This window comes from Hemiscyllium ocellatum, chromosome 4 (assembly GCF_020745735.1).
Source record: "Hemiscyllium ocellatum isolate sHemOce1 chromosome 4, sHemOce1.pat.X.cur, whole genome shotgun sequence".
Classification (NCBI taxonomy): Eukaryota; Metazoa; Chordata; class Chondrichthyes; order Orectolobiformes; family Hemiscylliidae; genus Hemiscyllium; species Hemiscyllium ocellatum.
Window position 1 is genome coordinate 99918273 of NC_083404.1, and position 23559 is coordinate 99941831.

Here is a 23559-nt window from a genome sequence, read left to right on the forward strand (position 1 = left end):
TCAGTGGAATCTAGAAGGATGAGGGAGAATCTCTTGGAGGCTTACTAGGAGGCCTGGATAGAGTGGTTACGGAGAAGATGTTTTCACTGGTGGGAAAAACTAGGACCCAAAGGTACAATCTCGGACTGAAGATATGACCCTTTAGAATTGAAATGAGGAGGAATTTCTTTAGCCAAAGGAAGGTGTACCTGTTAACCTCATTGTTGAGAAGACTGTGGAGTTCAAGTCATTGAGTGTATTTAAGGCAGAGATAGGTCGGCTCTTGCTCAGGAAGGGGATCTAGGATGATGGGGAGAAGGCAGAAGAATGGGGCTAAGAATAGACTCGATGTGCTGAATGGCATGATTCTGCTTCTGTGTCTTATGGTCTGTGCTCTTATAATATTATAAACTTCAATCAGATCTCCTCTCAGCCTCATCTGCTCTAAGGAAAACAACCCGAGTCTATCCACCCTCTCTTCATAGCTTAACAGCTCCATCCTCTACAATTCTTCCAGTGCAATTACATTCTTCTTATGGTGTCCAGAATTGCATACATTATCCCAGTTGTGGTTTAACCAAATTATTGGCCTATTGTTTTTTAACTCAGAAATATGCCTCCATATTTGCTGCTCCAACTCTCTCCTGTAATTTCAGGTCTCTAGCAGTGTGGCTTTTTGAATTTTTGAATTTTTTAATCCCATGTGGCCTCTTTTATTTTTCATTTCATACATCGATTCTCCTCATTGCTGTAGTTGATTCATGAACTAAAAATATGACCGTACCTTCTCTCTATTCTGCTTGGAAGACTCCATATTGTTGAAAGCTGAGCTGACATTTTTGCACTTTTAAACTAAGTTTCTATTGTAACAATGCTGTCATGATATCTGTACCATCAGCTCATTTGCTTAATTTACTGTACTCCTTGCATTTACATACATGTGGTTTCATACAGTTAAATTCCTGTGCTGTACAACTTTTGACCTTTGTGCTTCTTCTATCTTTCAGTCACTCAAAATATTGTCACTTCATTTTCTGCTGTGAATTTGTCATCAGTTTCTCAAACCCTGCCTATCCAGCTTAAACCTTCCCAGACAGAACAGGCAAATTTCCCTCAGATGTAGATGATCTAGCTTGTATAGGCTCCATATTCCCCTCAACCAGTTGCAGAGAACACAAATCTGACTCCCACCCTCTCATACCAGTTTTCCAGGCATTTGTTCAATTGGTCAATTTCCAGGGCATGCGACTTGGAGTAACCTCACACTACTTATTTTGAGTTCCTGCCTTTCAATCACCTACCCAGAGATATGATTCCATCTGATGGTACTATTAAACAAACAAGATCCCAGAATGAAATCTGGCTTGAGGCTTAATATCGGAGAGGACTTGAAAGAGATGACAGATTACTGACCTCTGTTGTTATAGCAAGACCTTCAACCTCTTGACTTTACAAGGATCCCTAGACCAGCCTGCCTCAAGGCAACAGCGTCCCTCAACCTTTAAAATCTCTATGCCAACCATTTCAGTGCTCCACAGGATGCATTAGTGGCATGCAAGATGTAAGGAAGTGACATTTGCCATGTTCTGAAGGATCAATTATGTCTCAGTTATTATTGCCAGGTGAAAAGATCAGTTAGCTTCAGCATTAGCCAGCAGTTCCCACAAGTACATGGGTAAACAACGACATGCACATGCCCATTAAGGCTCACTGGAAGTGATTAACTGCATTTGTAAATCAAAAGAGATTTCACTCACTTAATGTTCAAGTTGCCTTTGAACATCAGAACTATACAGATATGTGCTTGTTTCCAGAGAACTTCCATGAAACATACATCTAAAGGATTGGATACTGGATAATGTGGGCAATCCCCTCTGAACAGGCTCTTGGTGCCAGTGCATCATTCCCAGTGCCTGCAGAGGAACATTACAATGCTGAACATTGCTCAACACAAGCAACTAAATCGGACATTAGGATTGTCTGAGTTGCATTTCTGATACCTTAACTGGTCCAGCAGATCTTTACAGAACGTGGCTTGCATGATATCAAGACTGTTTTCTGCCTTATCTTGCATGACATTGCAGAGATAAGGATAATGCTAGTTGAGGACATGGAGGAACCTGTAACCTTCTTATATGAAGATAAGGGGAAGATATATGAGGGTAAAAAATGAGATCTGCAGATGCTGGAGATCACAGCTGAAAATGTGTTGCTGGTTAAAGCACAGCAGGTTAGGCAGCATCCAAGGAATAGGAAATTCGACGTTTCGGGCATTAGCCCTTCATCAGGAATGAGGAGAGTGTGCCAAGCAGGCTAAGATAAAAGGTAGGGAGGAGGGACTTGGGGGAGGGGCGATGGAGATGTGATAGGTGGAAAGAGGTCAAGGTGAAGGTGATAGGCTGGAGTGGGGTGGGAGCGGAGAGGTCAGGAAGAAGGTCAGGATCTTCACGAAACGTCGAATTTCCTATTCCTTGGATGCTGCCTAACCTGCTGTGCTTTAACCAGCAACACATTTTCAGCGAAGATATATGAGGATAAGGAAGACAGAGATGTTGTGCCAGTTCTTGCCATGCAAAGTTGCTGTGAGGAACGAGCTCATCTTCAGTTCTGGAAAAGAGTGAGGACTGCAAATGCTGGAGAGTCAGAGTTGAAAAGTGTGGCACTGGAAAAACACAGGCAGCATCTCAAGAGCAGGAGAGTTGACATTTCAGGCAGAAACCCTTCATCAAGAATGTGGAGGGAGATGGGAGCTGAGAGATAGAGGTTTGGTAGTTGGGCTCTTTTCAACTCACCTTCAATTCTCCCAACTGATGCATCTGACAAACCTTAGTTTCCTCCCCTGCAAGCCTCTGCCTGCTAGGATTGCATAAGCATCTCTGCTAGCCTCCATGCAAATCTATCTCAGTACAGAGTACTTCTTCCATTAGAAGATCGAGTGGGTTGACTATTCTCAAATGGCTGAAAAGAGATTATTCCCCTAGAGAGTGCCAAATGTCAAGATTAGATTACTTATAGTGTGGAAACAGGCCCTTCAGCCCAACAAATCTACACCGACCCGCCCCCCTCCACCCAGACCCATTCCCCAACATTTACCCCTGCCCCTAACACTACGGGCAATTTAGCATGACCAATTCACCTAACCTGCACATTTTTGGACTGTGGGAGGAAACCGGACCACCCAGAGGAAACCCACACAGATACAGGGAGAATGTGCAAACTCCACGTAGTTAGTCGCCTGAGGCGGGGATTGAACCTGGGTCTCTGGCGCTGTGAGGCAGCGGTGCTAACCACTGTGCCACTGTGCCGTCCACAAAGATGTTTCGTATGCTCAAAAAAAATCAGTGTGTTTCCTCACATTACAAATGTCAAAGGTTGTAGGGATAATGCAGGAATATGATGTTAATGTAAGATATCAGCCATGATCTCATTGAATGGTTGAGTAGGTTCAAAAGGGTGAATGACCCCTTCCCACTCCTATTTGTTATATTTATATTTCTCTCAGACTCCTTTATTCAGCAACGGTTGCCAAACGTGAAGTCTCCTTGACATCTCACTTGTGCAGGCAACAATGTGGTAGTGTGTTAGAGATTAGTTGCTGTTGGATGTTAATATATGTGTATGAGATTTGTATGTTTGAAGCAATGTGACATGTGTGCACAGACATCAGTCACTGACATCTCCATACATGATGAGACAAACTAGTTAGTTGGAGAAATTGACAAATGTGAAAAGTAATGTGATTTTGTGTAATCAGGGCTTTGACAATGTGGACAAGAAGCAGCAAAATCATCCATGATAGCTTCACTGACTATGCTTTCAGTGCAAAATTGGCACCCTATAGGGGAGTCATCTCTTTCAGACCATTTGAAAATGGTCAACCCATTAGATTAGACACATAACAGCTTTGTGCGGTCTGATACACCTTTGCTGGTCCTTCCAGTATGAAAAAAATCATTGATTTAGTAGATTATAATTGTAAAACCACAGTGGCTGTAAGAGTGCAAAAGAAATGTGTAATTGACACAAAGCTCGTGATGACTAAAATACCAAGAGAGTAAAAATGTATAAAATTAGATAAGGTATACCTTATAACACATACCTAATTGTATCTTCAATGATTTTCCATTTGTTAATTTCTGCCTAGCAAATTTGGACAACCATTTCACACATACAATTTATGTTTGTAGCCTTGTATAGGAGCACAAAAGAAGCAATGCCCAAGATGTCTTTAACACATAAGTAAAGGCTGATAATGTAAGAAAGTTGCTGCTGGCCATTATCACTTAGTGCCAATATGAGTTATAAAATAATGGAGTTCTACTGGAATAGACTATCAGACACATGAACAATAAGGGATCTTGTTTATGTGAGAGAATGCCTAATTACTTCTACGCCTACATGAATATTGGTGCTTTCCTCCTATCAATTTAATATTTAGTTTTTTGCATTTCTTGTGGCTTTGCTTAAGGCAGCCTTGTTAACAGCTTTTCAACAATAACGTGTGAGTAATAATATCTCAATTTTCACATAATCACGTTGCTGAACTTTAACATTTTTGTTCTGTAGTTATTTTAATTCTTCCTTCGTAAAGCAATTTTCATGGAAGCAACTAAAACTTGTAACATTCATAGCTACAAATCTGAAGATAACGTTATTGCATGCATATCCTGTTAATGTGCAAAACTTGAAACTTTATTTGAAAATATTCAAAAATCTTCGGTATTCCGAAGTATTTGTTTCAAGTTGACTAAGACTTATGTTTTAACTTTACAGAATTTAATTGTGTCATCTGCCTGGTTTGCCAGCAACTTGAAAGCATCAGCTATTTCATGTTTGGTAAGTTCCAGGAAAATATTTTCGGCAGAATTTTAACTTTAACATTTTGAAATCTCAAACCTGAGTCCAACCTGCCTCCGACATATCATGTTGTAAAAGTGGATTCTGGATCACTAAGTGTGTCAATCGTCTGCTTTTCAGACAGGGAACAGCCAGTAACAGTTTTACAAAGGATTCCTGCCACCCTTTTGACAGGATTTTTTTTGCTAACCAATGGAGGCAGAATTTTCAGATCCAGCAGGAAAAGAAGCCAAAAAAGGTCTGATGCAAACATCAAACACATTTACAATGCTGCTTGAGGCCAGTGAGAACAGGAGTATTTCCTGTTGACCCAAGTTTACCTCATTATAGATCCAGTAATCAGTTCATTCTCCAAACAAACCTCCAAAGCACTGAGTATGTGTACGCCCCCTCCCAACCATAACTTTCTGAACCTGGGCAATCTCCAACTCCACCCCTGCCTCATCAGCGATTTCTTGCTATCCCATCTCTGTAGTCTCCGCCACCACTGTGATCACTTACAATTCCCAGCTATCCCTCCCTAACCCCACATCCACAATACCAGATTCACCCTGTGATCTTTTGCGCATCTTCCCCATGATATCTAATACCACCCCACTTGCAATCTGATTTATCTCATCCTTCCACAATATCCAACTCTCAATATTCAACTCTCAACTTCTGATATCTCTTCAACTCTGTGATCCTTAGTGTCCATTAAGAACATCAACTCTTCCAGGCCAACAGAGCCTCCAACTTCTTCTTTGTTCCTAACCTCACAAACACAAGAATACCAGAAATGCGAACAAGCATCAACCATATAGAGTCATAGAGTCATAGAGATGTACAGCATGGAAACAGACCCTTCAGTCCAACCTGTCCACGCTGACCAGATATCCCAACCCAATCTAGTCCCACCTGCCAGCACCCAGCTCATATCCCTCCAAACCCTTCCTGTTCATATACCCATCCAAATGCCTCTTAAATGTTGCAATTGTACTAGCCTCCACCACATCCTCTGGCAGCTCATTCCATTCATGTATCACCCTCTGCGTGAAAAAGTTGCCCCTTAGGTCTCTTTTATATCTTTCCCCTCTCACCCTAAACATTAACCCTCGAGTTCTGGAGTCCCCGATCCCAGAACTATTTATCTATTTGTCTGTTTATCCTATCCATTCCCCTCATAATTTTGTAAGGTCACCCCTCAGCCTCTGACACTCCAGGGAAAACAGCCCCAGCTTGTTCAGCCTCTCCCTATAGCTCAAATCCTCCAACCCTGGCAACATCCTTGTAAATCTTTTCTGAACCCTTTCATGTTTCACAACCTCTTTCCGATAGGAAGGAAACTGGAATTGCACGCAATATTCCAACAGTGGCCTAACCAATGTCCTGTACAGCCGCAACGTGACCTCCCAACTCCTGTATTCAATACCTTAACCAATAAAAGAAAGCATACCAAATGCCTTCTTCACTATCCTATCTATCTGTGACTCCACTTTCAAGGAACTATGAACCTGCACTCCAAGGTCTTTTTGTTCAGCAACACTCCCTAGGACCTTACCATTAAGTGTATTAGTCCTGCTAAGATTTGCTTTCCCAAAATGCAGCATCTTGCATTTATCTGCATTAAACTCCATCTGTCACTTCTGACCCCATTGGCCCATCTGGTAACCCTCCTCGCTGTCCACTATACCTCCAATTTTGGTGTCATCTGCAAACTTACTAACTGTACCTCTAATGCTCAAATCATTTATGTAAATGACAAAAAGTAGAGGACCCAGCACCAAACCTTGTGGTACTCCACTGGTCACAGGCCTCCAGTCTGAAAAACAACCCTCCACCACCACCCTGTGGTTAGTTCTCCCTTTGTTCCAGGAGATCTAACCTTGCTAATCAGTCTCCCATGGGGAATCTTGTCGAACGCCTTACTGAAGTCCATATAGATCACATCTACTGCTCTTCCCTCATCAATCTTCTTTGTTACTTCTTCAAAAAACTCCATCAAGTTTGTGAGACATGATTTCCCATGCACAAAGCCAATTATGCCTGCTGCACTTAATAAAAACCAAAAGAACTGCAGATGCTGTAAATCAGACACCAATACAGAAGTTCTGGAAAAGCTCAGCAGGTCAGGCAGCATTTATGAAGGGAAATCAGTTTCGGGTCCAGTGATCCTTCCTCAAGCCTGCTCTGTTTGTTAATTTAAAGCGTATTGATCTTGGGCTTTACCTCCATTTCCCAGATCCCCTCACCATATCCCTTGCCTTCCTGAGAAACCAAAATATCTATCTGAGCTCACACACTTCTGCAGCAGCAACTCACAGTTCTGAGGAAGGGTCAGTTGACTCCAAACATTAACTCTGATTTCTCTTCACAGATACTGCCAGACTTGCTGAGATTTTCCAGCAATGTCTGTTATTGCTTCTGATTTACAGTATCCACAGTTCTTTCAGTTTTTATTTAACATCAATATGGAGTCTGACTTTGGTCTCCCCTCCACCTCCCACCCCAACTGAACCAACCCAGTCGCCATAATCTCTCTCCCACTATCCATTTCTAATAGCCCTCCAATCTTTTCCTCCCCCTGCTCTGCAGCTCCCTGTGATCTTCTGTCACAGGTTTATCCCCCAACAGGCAACCTGCCCCTCCATCAGGCTGGTTGTCAAGAATCCTTGAAGAAAAATGTTTAAAAGACAGGTTCTATTAATTTTAGTAAAATATAAGGGGATTCCCTGATGGAAATCTATCTACCAACAACCTCAGCTCTCTTCACTATCCTGTTTTAAATAGCAAAGCTTTTGAATTCAATATCAAGCTATTGAAACTTCTAAACTTTTGTTTGCATAAACACTTAAAATAAATTCTGACAAAGTAAGAAAAAAGCTGCAATGTACGAACTATAGCTTACTTTTATAATGTTCCTTTGTTTGCTATTTGAGCAGAGACATTAATATTTTAAAATTATCTGGTTAAAATAGCCAAAAAAGCCATTAAATATGTTTAGTATCGTACACCTACATCAGACACAGCAAGTGTTAAGTTTCATTTTATTCACTGTGTCGTTAATTAGTCTAATGCAATAAGTGAAATTTTATTAAGTTGTATCTATTAATGGTGATTCCCTTTCATTCAAAAATTAATTGTTTTACTTCACACTCCTATGTTTATATTTTCAGAGGTTTGCAAATCTGACTGCTTGCCAGGCTTTGGGAAACATGTGTGTCATGACAATGAATTCAATAAACATTGAAGCACCACCTAATGATGCTTGTGGACTTTTTCAAACAATACATAAAAATACTGTACACCTTGGAATTACCCATTCAGTACCTTCTTGGTAAGTTGGAAGAATTTTCCTTTGCCTGACATTGAATAGTCAGCATTTTGATCATCAAATAAGATGATGTATTAAAATCAATGTGTTTTTCTGGGATTCAGCATGTAAAATAAAATAAGAATTGCAAGATTAACTCGGCAGATCTGATTGCAACTGGTTAACATTTCGAGTCCAACAGCGCTTCTCCAGAATCTTCTTTGGAAGATGTTTAAGACAGTGTCTTGAAGACAGAGATACATGGGTTCTTGATTGGTAAGGGATCAAGGGTTAAGAGGAGAAGGCTGGAGAATCAGGTTGAGAAATATATCAGCTATGATCAAGTTGCAGAGCAGACTTCACTGAAAGCAAAAAATGCTGTAAATCACAGTGAGTTAGGCAGCATCGGTGGAGAAAGAGCAAACTAACACTTCACCAGCTCTGAAGAAGAGTCATCTAGATTCAAAACATTAGCTTGCTGTCTCCAAGGATGCTGCTTGACTTGCTATGATTTCCAGCATTTTTGCATTCAGTACAGATTGTAGCATCTGCAGTATCTTTTCCTGCAGAGCAGACTTGATTGTCCAAGTGTCCTAATTCTGCTTCTATCTGTTATGGTCTTTCTTCTTCAGTTCTGAAGAAATCATCGAACTTGAATTTTAATAGTGTTTTTCTCTCTCTACAGAAGCTGCCAGAACAGGTGATTTTCTCCAGTACTTTCTGTTTTTATTTCAGATCTCCAGTATGCATAATATTTTACTTTCATATTGTATTTTACTTTTATATTATCTACTTTTTTGTTTTCTGTGTAATATTAAAGGAGAATACTGATGCTAACGTTGCCAGTGGGTCAGACACATTTTAATAGGCTACCCCTTAATGAAATAATCCACAGGCATGGGATCAGCTTTCACATGTACGCTAACATCTAGCCCAATCTCTCTCTCAAATATCTCTATGGTATCAGATTATTTGTCAGGCATCAAGTCCGGGATGAATCACAACTTTCTTTTGTTCAACATTGGGAAGTTTGAATATATCACCTAAGAACTCCATACTTCTGGCACTGAAACCATCCATCTTTTCTTTCAGGCTATTAGCTATTAAGATTATTTGCAATCTTGGTTTCCTGTCCTGTTTAACTTGAGATGATCTTAAATTCTGCATTTACAAACTAATCAGTTCAATCTCTGCAGCTTTGCTGGCATCCCTTCATACTTCAGTTACTTCGCTACTGAAACTATGATTAACTTTTGACTTGCTTATTGCTTTCCAAATTGAGCCCTCATCTGCAACTCTTCATTAACTCAAACTCAAAACCCTAACTGAAAATTTTGTTGCCAATATCCTGTTTCAAACTATTTTCCAATCACCAATCAGTCCATTTTACTGATATGTTTTGAAATATATTCACCAACTGCATTTGTTTAAAATTATGTCCATATGAATAAACTATAACTTGATTTACCTTTATTCGTTCATGGCCAATCCTTAAAACTGCACTGTAGTACTTCAGGCACCGAAGAAGTTTGAGATGTTTTCTAATCACCTGAGATGTTATTATGTGTCTCTGGAGCAGGTGGGACTTGAATCTGGTCTGCTGGCTCAGAGGTAGGGACACTAGCACTGCATTACAAGAGTCTACTAAAGAAACTTTAAGGTGGTTAAGGAAAGTTGAAATACCAATGTAACTCAGTCAAAAATCATACGACCCCAGGGTATAGTTTGCGGTTTCAAATAAACCTGTTGGACTACAACCTGGTGTCATGTGATTTTTGACTTTGTCCACCCCAGTCCAACACCAGCACCTCCACATCAGTGTAACTCAGGCTTAGTGAAAAATGCCACTGGGAGCTTTGCAAGAGTGACCATCTGGAGAGTTGATAAGGGGCTGATTACCTCAATAAACTGACTGCAGAATATTTTGATGGAAAGTGCTTAACTTAATGCACTTTCTGAAAAGCATCAAGCTGATTGGAACAATTGAATTGCAGACTATCTTGAACTTTAATTAACAATGTACTTGTTTTTTCCTGTTCAGTTCCTACTAGAGATTTCAACAGAACTTTTAATAAACATTAGGAGAGTTATGGTGCACTGTTAAACTTCACCAAATATCTTCACATTTATTTTGGAAATTCTCTGAGTACGTCTCGGAAAAAGAGCAAGTGATGTGCTACTCCTTCTTCAAAAACAGAATTGCTGGTGAAACTCAGCAGGTTTGGCAGCATCAGTGAGGAGAAAGCAAAGTTAATGTTTTGAGATCAGTGATTCTTTATCAGAACTCATCATTGACTCTGATTTCTCTGCGTAGATGCTGAAGACCCAATGAATTTTGCCAACAATTTCTGCTTTTGTTTTGAATCTCCAGTATCCGCAGTTCTTTTGTTTTATTGTATCATGCTACTCCTTCTCATTGAACACCTTATACAAATCACCAGGTAAAATGTTTGTTAAGCCATCTGGTTGCAAGCCCCTTGGTCTGCAGAATGAATGTGAGGAAGACGTGAAATTAGGCAGAGCAGGACTAGCTGCTGCAAGAATCTGTTTCTTGAAATGGTGAAGCTGTCCTACAAAGAGAGACAGAGAAGACTGTAATCTGTGGAGTTTAGACAAATGAAGTTATCTCATATAAACTTACAGAATTCCTAAAGGAATTGGTATACATAGAAAAGGAGGTTCCTCTTGGCTGTAGACTCTGGAGCTAAAGGACATAATCTCAGAACAAAAGGCAAGCCATTTTGCAATTAGCTGAGCAGGAACTTCACTTAGAGGGTGGTGAATGTTTGGAATTTCTCATCCGAGAGAGTTGTGAGAACTCAGTCATTAATAAATTCAAGAGAGAGAGCTTGATGGATTGATAACCAAGATTCTTTCCAGAACCTCTGCTTCCTTTCTTCCTGGCACTCCCTGTTGATCTCATCAGTACTGAGCTTTACAATGTTTCCACACACCACTTTGAATTACAACTACATCTCTCAACATCATCCCTTGAACCCCATTCCTGTAGTTTAGCCATGCTAACCATCATGTTGCCTGTTCCCCATTGAGCCTATGGTGGTGGTGACCATGAATGAAACCTTCTCACAGATGTTAGTGGGTATAATAGGGCCTCTCAACAATGTGAGATTCTCAACTTGCAATTCAACACTTGTTTTAAATGTTGAGAATTTCATTTTTGCCACTCTCACACAATTTTCCCAACTTTCTCACCAATGTTCACATTGTTCTACATTGGGAAGAGTCCAGATTCTGGATTAGTGCTGCTGGAAGAGCACAGCAGTTCAGGCAGCATCCAAGGAACAGTAAAATCAACGTTTCGGGCAAAAGCCCTTCATCAGGCTTTTGCCCGAAACGTCGATTTTACTGCTTCTCGGATGCTGCCTGAACTGCTGTGCTCTTCCAGCACCACTAATCCAGAATCTGGTTTCCAGCATCTGCAGTCATTGTTTTGACCTGGGAAGAGTCCACCCTAGTTATGAATTATATCAATGGAAATGGAGATAATATGTAAATATTGCATTGAGACAAATGATCAGCCACAATCCAGAAGGATGGAGAAGGCTCATGACGCTGAATGGCTTATTACTACTCCTATGTTCAGGTGCTGCTGCTTGTTTCCAGCTAACTCCACATCTTCAGTAGAAGTGAGTAAGTGGAGTGCACCAAGACTGCTCAACTGAAATAGTTTCTAATCAGCATTTAAATGTTGACTCTGCAATTCGTTTTTAATCATGATAATCATCAGCTAACCTCAAATCTCCACGCTAATGCTATACTTTCAAATAAGAAGTAACCATCTGCACAAGAGAAAATCTAACCATCGGCCCATGATGTTCAATGACATTGCCATTTCTGATTCTACCACTATCAATACCCTGAGGAGACCTTAAACTAAATTGGATGAGCCATGTAATAATGTGGCTACAAGTGTAGATTAAAGTCTATGAGTTCTATGATAAATCAGGGTGATTAAGAAGGTCTTTGTGACATTCTTGCTTTAATCATTCAGACCTTTAAGTGTACGATTTGGAACGTTGTGTTGAGATGATACAGGAAGTTGAGACTATACAGGATAGAGTACTTCTGCAATTGTGGTTGCCCTGTTATAGGAAAGATATTATCAAAGTGAAGGGGGTTCATAAAGATTTACCAGGATGTTGGCAGGAGTTGAGAGTTTGAGTCATAAAAATCGGCTTTCACGGAAGCGTAGCAGGTTGATAGGTGACCTTGTAGAGGTTTATAAAATCATGAGGGGCATAGATAAGATGAATAGGAAATGTCTTTTCCCTAAGGTGGGCGAGTTCAAAATTAGGGTGCATGTTTTTAAGTTGAGGGGTGAAAGATTTAAAAAGGACATGGGGGGCAACTGTTTTATACAAAGAGTGGTTAGTGTGTGGAATCAACTGCCAAAGATTTTGGATTTCGGTACAGTTTCAATGTTTAAAATACATTTGGACAAGTGCATGAATAGCAAAAGTTGGAAGAATATGGACGAAATGCAGGTAGGTGGAACTAGTTTAGATTGGGAGCTACAAGATGCTCTGCTGTGACTTACCAAGTCTCCTTTAACAGTGCCTTCCAAAACCACAACCTCAACCAATTAGAAGGACAAACGCAGGCACAATCCAGGAACCAAAACAGTTCAATCACCATACCTTCTTCAGGGCAATTAGGATGGACAATAAATGCTGGCAGAGCCAGCGATCACCACATCTAATGACCAATTTTTACATGGCATGTAATGATCACAGAACTCATTAGCAACAGTTTTAGCCCTTTCAAAAATGTTACCACGTTGTATTTAAAACTGTTATGGAGCTTGAACCTATTACCTTAATATCTGAATGCTATCAGGTGTATCAAGTTTGCATGTTTAAAACGGGTTAAAATTATGATTACTTTATGGCACCTCATTGTGTTTAAAATTGTTATGGAGCTTGAACCAATTACTTTAAGATCTGAATGCAAACAGGTATATCAAATTTGCATGTTTAAAACGAGTTCAAATTATGATTAACTTATGGCTCACTTAAGGAACATTGAGAACTGCATGTGCTACACTTTATGCTTCTAGCAACTAACTGTATCTAACTATATGTAAATATATTGCAACAATGCAGTCAAATCTACCTTTTGTACAGCATGAGTGGTTACTTAATAGAATGTTATAAGAATATAATATCTGTAACCAAAGCAATGTAGAAACTAAAGGCAACATTAATTAGTAAGAGAAAAGAGCCAGAGTCATGAATGGCATTCAGGAAAGCCATTCAGCCTATCATGTCCATGCCAATTCCCCTGACAATAGTACAGTTCATAAGACAAGAAGTTGTAGGTGCATGAGTAGGCTATTCAGCCCATCATTTAACGAGAAAATGGTTGCTCTGATAATCCTCAACTTCATTTTCCTGCCTTTTCCGTATAACATACAATTTTTATGTTGATCACAAATCTCTGTGTCTCAGCTGTGAATATACTTCATCCAGCCTCATCACAACCCTCTAGGGTAAAAAAACATTCACAGGCTCATTACACTTTGAGAGAAAAAGTTCTTCCTCCTCTCTGGCTGAAATGGGCAACCACCTTGAGGTATTGCCTTTGATCATTGGCACTTCCACAAGCGGACACCACCTCCCTTTCCTATCAATCCTCCCTAAGAAGCTTGTATCTTTCAATAAAATTGCCTCTCACTATTTGAAAGTCCAATGATTACCTGTCTAACCTACTCAACCATCAAAAAAAAAGAGTATTAGTCATCTGTTGAGCAATTTAGTCACCATTACTTGTGGTTTATTTGTTTCATAAAAGGGCTTCATGCTTAAAGTTTTGTCCCGATTCCTTCAAATTGTTCTTTGGAATTTCAAATATCTTTTAAAATACTATTGGTTTCTCTGGGATTCCAGCATGTGGAATATTTCACATAGCTCACAAATAGATGGGTAAAGCATGGGCCAGAATCATTGTTCTGAAGAAGGGTCACTGGACCCAAAATGTTAACTCTGCTTTCTCTCTGTAGATGTTACCAGATCTGCTGAGTTTTTCCAGCAATTTCTGTTTCTGTTCCAGAATTGTTATTCTGTTTTTTTTTCTCTCCACAGATGCTAACTGACTTGTTGAATATTTCCAGCATTTTCAACTTTATGTTACAAATCTGTGTTGGCTATCTCTATTTAGACAATATTTCTTATTCTTTACTTATGAATTTTAATACTTTTCCCAGACTGATAAGTTGCTAGTTTTCTTAGTTAGGTTTCTGGTAGGTAGCTGATGACATAATGGTGATATCACTATGCTAGTAATCTCAGCCTGGCTAGTGCACCAAGGGTATAGGTTCCAGCCCTTACGATTGCAATGGGTAAGTTTTAATCAATAGATTAATTTTAGAAGTTTGATGTTGGAAGTAAATCTCAATAAAGATCAGAAAACTAGCATGTAAGAATTGATCTGTTTTACTCATGCCCTTTAGCAGTGGAAGCCTGCTTATTTGTAACAAATGCATTGAAAATTATCTTTTCTCAGGCGTAGAAATCTGCCCTGGTTGTACTATGAAGGCCACACAGATGGTTTAGCACCCAGAACTTTTCATCAAGATCCATTTCCAACAGTATTTTATTTCAAGACATTTCAAGTTAGTGTATCAGTTTTTTTTTAAATTTTAGTAAATTTTATCATTGATGAGTCAAAATGGCATGAAAGGAAATTAAAATAAAGTTCCTTATATATCAGGATTTACTGGCTCCAAAACCTGGTTTTTGCAAAGCTAAAGTCACTTACAGATTATCATGACAATGTGAAAAGGAATAAGGATTTTAATGTTTAAACGTAGCTGGTACATAGTGGATTATAATGATTCCCTTGTCAAAAGTATTTACCAGTACATGCCATTAGTGATAACACTGTAAAGACATAAAGAGTTAACTCTGAAAATACATGGCTTAGAAGCACAGTGCATTAAATCTTTATGTAGTGTTGTATAATTTTGTTTCATATTAACATTGTTCATAAAATAGTTTCAATATATCCATTTAATGTTGTAAGTTTTTCTGTAATCATAAGTTTTTCTGTATTAATCCATAATCTGGTCTCACGCCTCAGAACTGCAATTGTTATGGTGCAGAAAGAGGCCATTTGGCCCATCATACCTGCATTAACTGTTCAAATAAGCATTATTATCTAGTGCCAGTGTCCTGACTCCATCTTTCCAGGCAGTGCATTCCATATTTCCATGTTTTGTGTGAAAACCTTTTATGAAAGGGACCAGCTTTAAATATCTACTCCAACCAGCCTACTCATGATTTTGAAAACTTCTATCAAATGCTGTCTCGGCCTTCTTCTCTCAAAGGAGAAGTGTCCAACTTCTTAGATTCATCCTCATAATTGAAGTTTCTTGTTCCTGGAACCATTCTTGTCAGTTATTTCTGCACTGTCTTCAGTGCATTCACATCTTTCCAAAATGTGGTGCCCACAACTCCAGCTGAGGCCTAACAAGGTCTCATACAAGTTCAACATATCTCTTTGCTCTGGAAGTGTATGCCCCTGTTAATAAAGCTGAAGACACTGTATGCTTTATGAACTGGTATCCACTTGACCTGCTACCTTCAATGATCTGAGCACATATATACCTAGGTCCCTCTGCTCTTGTAACCCCTTTAGCATTTAATGTTGTCTTTCAATGTTCTTCATACCAAGAGCATCACATCACACTTACGTGTATCAAAGCTGCTACCCATCCATCCACATCACCAACTTGTCAAAATTCTTTTGGAGTTCCATACTCTCCTCTTCACAGTTTACAATATTTCTAAGTTTTGTGTTACCTGCAAACTTTGAAATTGTCCCCTGCACACCAAGACCCAGATTATTAATTTATGTTCGGAAAAATGTCCTTTTCACTAGTGTTTGTGCCAGTTCTCTCATTTATCTTCTCCCATTCCCACCCGGTTTTCTTACTTTTAAAGTTCCCCAGTATCCAGTACTACAACTGGGAACTTCAGCTGCTTTGCTATGTCTTCCAGTAGGCTTCCAGGATATTTTCCACCCCAGCTTCTGAAATGGCTACTGGCCTTGAACCAGTTCTTGGCCTTGAACAAGCTCCTGGCCTTGAACCAGCTCCTGGCCTTGAACAAGCTTCTGGCCTTGAACCAGCTCCTGACCTGCTGTCCTTGGCCTCAGTCTCTGTTGTCGCTGACTTCTAAACTGCACTTTGTTCTTACCCTAGTTCTAGGATCTATTCTTCACATCTGGCTCTTGGATGCTGGGCCCTATTTTGAATTGAGTCTGATGTCCTGGGCTCAGTCTAGTGTCAGATGTTGGCCAGTAAAACATTGTTCACGTTCTTTAATTTCTACCTGTAATGATCAACTTCTACTAGAAATCACCTTGTCAATATTAAAATAATGTACAAAAACAGAAATTGCTGAAAAAACTCAGCAGGTCTTGACAGACCTGTGGAGAAAACACAGAGTTAAAGTTTCAGGTCCAGTACTGAAGGGCCACTGGACCCAAAATATTAACCCTGTTTTCTCTCCACAGATGTTGCCAGACCTGCTGAGCTCTTCCAGCAATTTGGTTTTGGTTCTGATTTCTAGCATTTGCAGTTCTTTAAGTTTTTTTCTAAATACTGTGGTGTGAGAGAGTGGGGAAAGAGGGAGGTCAGACAGCTCAATCAGCTGCGCAGCTGATTGCTAAATTGTTAAAGTTAACTTGAGAATGTAACTTTTAAAAACATTTGCGATTTACATATGAAAGAACTGAAGCCAACATGGTCATTCTAACCAATGAGAGACTTAACAAACAATCCAGGTCTTTTGCAATATATAATTTCAGTTACATCACATAGTAAACTTTTGCTCTCAATTTTGTATCTTACAATCTTATACTCCACAACCACCTGATGAAGGAGCAGCACTCAGAAAGCTAGTACTTTCAATTAAACCTGTTGGACTATAACATGGTGTTATGTGATTTTTAACTTTATACACCCCAGTCCAACACCGGCATCTCCAAATCATGCTGGGAGCTGGTTTGCCATGCAGAGTAAAATCAACAGTGTGGTTTTGATTCCTCACCAAATGCAGTTGGCATGAAAGGTTGTATCTTCTCAATGTCACCCAATCACAGATGACCCTCAGGTTACACTAACACCAGTCATCGCTCTCTCTCTCTCTCCCTCTCTCTCTCTCTTTCTCTCGCTCTCTTGCTCTCTCTCTCTCTCTAATGAGAGACTGGCCCTATGGCGGTATTACTTCAAGGAAGTAATGATTTTGCCATGTATTGTATTGCTTTTGTGAAGTAATAATGTATTTTACAATCTATTTCAACTAACAATGCATAGCATTATACACATGCGATACTATATGTTGCTTTTTTTGTGCAGAGGAACATAATCCTAGCATTAGCATTAACTTCTATGGTAATCTATGATTTACTTAAAATTGTTTCACTGAAAATCATGGGACTCTCTACACGATTGAGGACTTCAGCAATTACGTTATGACAAGGGATTAGACAAATTAGGGCTGTTTTGTCTAGAATTTAGGAGGTTAAGGGATGATCTGATCAAAGTCTTTAAGATATTAACAGGAAAAGAGACAGGGTAGGTGAAGGTAAACTATATTGACTGGTTGGAGATTCTAAAACTACAGGCAAAATCCAAACATTTGGGCAAAATCATTCAGGAGAAATGTTAGAAAGGCTGGTGTGATTTGTAAGTATCTTCCGCAAATGGCAGTTGATGCTATATCAGTTATTAATTTTAAATATGAGATAGATCATTTTTTGTTAAGCAAAGGTATTTAGAGTTATGGGCCAAAAACAGACATCTGGAGTTAGGCCACAGATCAGCCATGGTTTCATTGAATTGTGGTTGAAAATGTGTTGCTGGAAAAGCGCAGCAGGTCAGGCAGCATCCAATGAGCAAGAGAATCGACGTTTCGGGCATAAGCCCTTCTTCAGGAATGAGGAAAGTGTGTCCAGCAGGCTAAGATAAAAGGTAGGGAGGAGGGACTTGGGGGAGGGGTGCTGGAAATGCGATAGTTGGAAGGAGGTCAAGGTGAGGGTGTTAGGCCAGAGTGGGGGTGGGGGCGGAGAGGTCGGGAAGAAGATTGTAGGTTAGGAAGGCGGTGCTACGTTCGAGGGATTTGACTGAGACAAAGTGGGGAGAGGGGAAATGAGGAAACTGGAGAAATCTGAGTTCATCTCTTGTAGTTGGAGGGTTCCCAGGCGGAAGATGAGGCGCTCTTCCACCAGCCATCGTGTTATTATGGTCTGGCAATGGAGGAGTCCAAGGACCTGCATATCCTTAGTGGAGTGGGAGGGGGAGTTGAAGTATCGAGCCACAGGGTGGTTGGGTTGGTTGGTCCTCACCTGCAATCTTCTTCCTGACTTCCTAACCTGCAATCTTCTTCCTGACCTCTCCGCCCCACCCCCACTCCAGCCTATCACCCTCACCTTAACCTCCTTCCACCTATCGCATTTCCAACACCCCTCCCCAAGTCCCTCCTCCCTACCTTTTATCTTAGCCTGCTGGACGCACTTTCCTCATTCCTGAAGAAGGGCTTATGCCCAAAATGTCGAATCTCCTGCTCCTTGGATGCTGCCTGACCTGCTGTGCTTTTCCAGCAACACATTTTCAGCTCTAATCTCCAGCATCTGCAGTCCTCACTTTCTCTTCATTGAATTGTGGAACAGGCCTGAGGGCGTGAATGGCTACTCCTGTTTCTATGTTTCTAAAATGCAGTAACAATGGAAAATTAGATTCTTGATGTCAACACAAAACATCTGACTTTCTGCAAAACATTTTAAAAGACAACCTTTTATATGGTAATCCTGTTATTGAACTGCAAGGGCAATATGCAGGTTGCTATTTTACTAGGCAGTGGAGAGAAACTATCCAGTGACAATTTTTAAAACTTCATTCATGAGATGCAGATATCACTTGGCAAAATCAGCATTTATTGCCCATGCATAGTTACATTCTCCAAAATTTCCATAGACAGTGTCTATCAGCACTTCACTAGCTACAAATTTTGGCATTAACAAAGTGCTAGCTTTGTCATATCACGTAGGCACATCTCAAGCTCACTTATAACACAATTCACCACTTTGAATACTGAATTTTAGAGCTCACTAAAATCTTTCATTACAACATGCCAGGCCACTTTGCATACATGGCCAGGTACTGTCTTATACATTAGAAGAAAGTGCACCTCTGGGCTCTTATGTTGTTTTCTGAGCACTCACTCATTTTGCACTTACTTGGATGTCTTCAGCATTTCTGCTTTACCTTCCTTTTACATTGCTGCTTCATTCAGAACTTATAGGTTCACAGTAATTCTGTACTGCCTTGTCTTTTAGTGAGAACAGAAAGCCAGATTATAGTCCAACAGGTTTAATTGGAAGCACTAGCTTTCGGACTTCTCCAAATTTCTCACCATCTCTGTGGCCTTTGAGAACCCTCTTGCCCCCAGGACTTACTGAGGCCTATGTCTGAACTGATTTGAGAGGACTGGCCTAACTAAAGATGACTTGGATCTCAAACTGATCTCTGCACAGCTCCCCAACTGACTGATTTGCATTCCCAGGACTTCAATCAAAAACTAACCTGTTGGTATGTAGAAGAGTTAATGTGAAGAAGCACAAGTCAAAATAAGTCAATGGAAGACGACAGAGCATTGGAGGCATGAACTACTGCACCAGTGTGTGGTCATCAAAGGTCACCCTGGCTACGATTGAGGGAAGGCAGTGCATAACAATGTTGGGCATCACTAAGCAATAAGCTAGTAATCAACATGTCGATTACAAATCCTGGACACAAGGAATCCTGACCATGACATTGATTGTTACGAATTAATCCCACCATTTCTGTGACTTATGAAATGTCACCTGCAGTCCACAGATCATAAATATACTGTAAGGCCTCATATGCTGCACATGGGCCCCAGTCACCTTTCTTAGATCATTTGGAGATTGGGGCTGGTTCCTCCCTCATTTACAATATTTTACTGTTTGTATTCAACATGAATTGTCGAGCTTAAATCTAAATAGGTCAAACAAATGTTAAAGATCCATGTAGTGGCATCCCATGGTGCTCATTGTCAGAACTTTCCATCTCCTACTGTTTTTGAAAACTAGAGCAGACTGCAACTGCTGACTGATCACATTGTTGAGGAGTTTGGTGAAATCATCATTCATTGACTATAAATTTAGTGATAGTTGAAAGGCAAGCGGCTCCTGTTATTCATATTTTTGTTTTTTTTTGTAAGTGTATACTTGGAAAATAGAAGTTTGGAATGCTTGTTGCAGAAGATGAGTCTTTTATCTGTATAACTCGAAGTAAAAGTGGAACTTTCTGCAGGAGCTAGACTTGCCAGTGTTCATTCGGAGTAATATGTGGCTACATGTTCAAAGGTGAAGAAAGAACTGGTGGCTGGCCAGGCCGGCCTTTGGGAAGCTGTTATTAGGATGCTGCTGATGTCTGCAGAAGACAAGAAAGGGAGTGAGTTGTGCAAAAACATTACAGATTCATGAGTTCAGAATTGTGAAGATGGATACCTTCTACTGTGTTGGGTGGCACTAGCTCCATGCTAAATGAAGGATAGAGTTCCAACTGTTCCATCATATCAAGATTGGACATCCTTGAGGTGCTGTGGGCCATCAACAGAAGCAGAATTGTGATCTAACACTATTTGCAATGTTATGGCCTAGCATAACAACCATTCAACCATTATCATCAAGCCAGTCTAAAGAAATGGGCATACCTAGAGCAACAGCAGGCATACCTCAAACTGAGTTATCAACCTGGTGAAACTATAAATCAGGAGTACTGTGTGCTAAACAGCACTGACAGCAAATGATCAGGTAAGTAATTGCACAACCAAAGGGTTGGGTCGAAGCTCTGCAATCTTGTATTATCTAGTCATGAATGGTGGTGGACATTTAAGCAATTCATTGGAGGAGGAAGCTCCTCAAATATCCCCATTCTCAGCGATGGAGGAGCTCTGTACGTTAATGCAAACAATAAGACTGAAACATTTGTAATAATATCTAACCAGAAGTGCCAAGCAGATGATCCATCTTAGCCTCCTCAAGAGGTTCCCAGCCATCTTACATGTCGGTCTTCAGCTAGCTCAACTCACTTCACATATGTCAAAAAATAGTTGAAGGCGCTGGATGCTGTAAAGGCTCCAGTCCTCAAAATAATATTTGAAGAGGTGTGCTCCAGAAATTGCTCTGCCCCAAACAATCTGGAAAATGTCCGAGGTATGTCCCATACACAGAAAGGAGGACAAATCCAACTCAGTCAATTACGAATACACCGATTTACTATCGATCATCAGTAAAATGATTGAAGGTGTCATCAATTACTTTCAAGCAGCACTTGGCTAGCAATAATCTGTCCACTGATGTTCACTCCCTGGATACCCAGGACCACTAATTTCCTGACTTCATTACAGCCTTGGTTTAAGCATTGACAAGAATCGAGTTCCAGAGGTGACATGAAAGTGACTGCCTTTAACAACAAGGTTGTGTTTGACTGAGAATGGTATTGAGGAGCCCTAGCAAAACTAATTTCAGTGAGAGTTGGGGGAAATCTCTCTGTTTGTTCAAGTCATGTCTAATACATAAGAAACTGGTTGTGGTCATTGGATGTCAAACATTTCATCTCCAAGACCTCTCCACAGGTGTCTTCAGGATAGTTCCCTGGACCCAAACATCTTCAGTTGGTTCATCAATGACCCTGTCTCTGTTATGAGGTCAGAGGTGGAGATGTTTGCTGATGATTGCATAAGACAGCATCAGCAACTAGCCTGCTGAGACTTCATAATCCTTTTAAATAATACGAGCAAGCAATAAATATCGTTTAATGTTTCCTGATATGCTGTCAAGTTAGAGCTTCAGTGTGAAATTCAGAAAGTGAAGTGAAGGCTACAAATCAGCATTATTACTGACTCATGTTGTTATCACCCTGTTCTGTGTGTCACCAGTGGTCATTAGGCATGTATCTTCACATACTTGCACCAAAATGTCTTGCTCACTTCTACTTGGAAATTTTATTGTGCACATGGGATCCTATCTTTTCCTTTTTGAGCTTGATGCAATCACACAACATCTTTAAAAAAAAGAGGTTAAATAGACTAATTAAATTATTAGTATGTTACAGGTAGGTACCTTTGATGGATTTCACTCAATCAGCTACTTGAAACATTATCCTGCACCCAGACTTTGCGCACGGCAAGTTACCACATTTAAATTGATTCAAGTTAATTGTTTTTGATTGTGGATCGATTAATTGAATAATTTTAGGCATGGACCTTGTAAAATTCTCTGATCACTTTCAAGATGTTCCACAGTTCTTTTATATTTCCTGAAAGTGAAGATTTGTCCTAACTTTCAAAGGTTTCTCCAACTTATAACTTGAGAAGACCTTTTTCTTATACTAATGTAATTAATGAAGACTGGTGAGACAATTTTAATTCATACATATAATGGGGTGACGGATAAACAAATAGAAGGTGTCTATAGCTCACTCACAGTCTGGTAATGAGACCCGAGTTATTTCAAGCAGCAAGTGTGGAAGACAGAAATTTAATCAGATTGCACACTAGGCTCATTGATGGTTGGAGGGTGGAGAAAATAGGCTATACTGTTTTCTCCCTCATTCTTCCCTTTCCTCGCTGGAGAGTTATTCCTGCTGTATAACATAACATTTGCTTTGTCAAACAAAAGTATGAATTGATCAGAAATACAAAATCTGCATTTTCCATATTTGCTTCAATTATTTCTTATTTGAAGATAAACACACAAGCTAAATTGTGGTTCTGAGAAGGTATACAATTATTAAATTAATAAATCATATCTCAGCTGGTCAGTTGCAGTGTATTAATCATCTTGAATCTTATCTTCCCTTTCTTCTGATTGTTTCTGCAAATACCATCCATAGACACTATAATCTACCATTTTTTCCCCGACTTGAAAAGTCAACTAGATTAATCATGTCCCTCACAAAATGTTGGTAGTTTAATTTGACCATCTGATACTTTTCCAAATGGTTGTCTATATTGTGTGGTACCTTTAAACTTAAATATAAGAAAATGCTGTGAACCATGATTACAGTTATTCTTTATTATTAACTTTTTTCTGCTGACAGCGTATGGAACTACAGTTAATTATTGCCAAATTTGATGCACGTGGCTATTTTCTTGATTGGGAAAAAGTAACTGGAGGCACTCTACAGGTAATCTTTGTAAAATATTTATTATATAAGGTGTTATTTGGATGACCTTTACTTTTTATTAAATTTCAAACTTTAAGTCTCAAAAACTCACTTAGTTACTAACTCATTGATTTCTTGTTAAATTTTATCATAGTTAATTGTCAAATTATTAAATATTAGGAAGACTGGAACCATTGTTTTCTATTCATGCCAC

The 23559-nt window shown here is 39.7% G+C and overlaps 1 protein-coding gene across 1 annotated transcript in view; it reads left to right on the top strand.

The window, feature by feature from the left end:
* Positions 1 to 23559, top strand: part of tmem67 (transmembrane protein 67) — a 171691-nt gene that overhangs the window by 31803 nt on the left and 116329 nt on the right. The window contains exons 6-9 of the mRNA XM_060824041.1: positions 4753 to 4815; positions 7992 to 8152; positions 14651 to 14759; positions 23280 to 23366. Coding sequence (XP_060680024.1) covers positions 4753 to 4815; positions 7992 to 8152; positions 14651 to 14759; positions 23280 to 23366 — 420 coding nt within the window. The remainder of the gene's footprint in view (positions 1 to 4752; positions 4816 to 7991; positions 8153 to 14650; positions 14760 to 23279; positions 23367 to 23559) is intronic.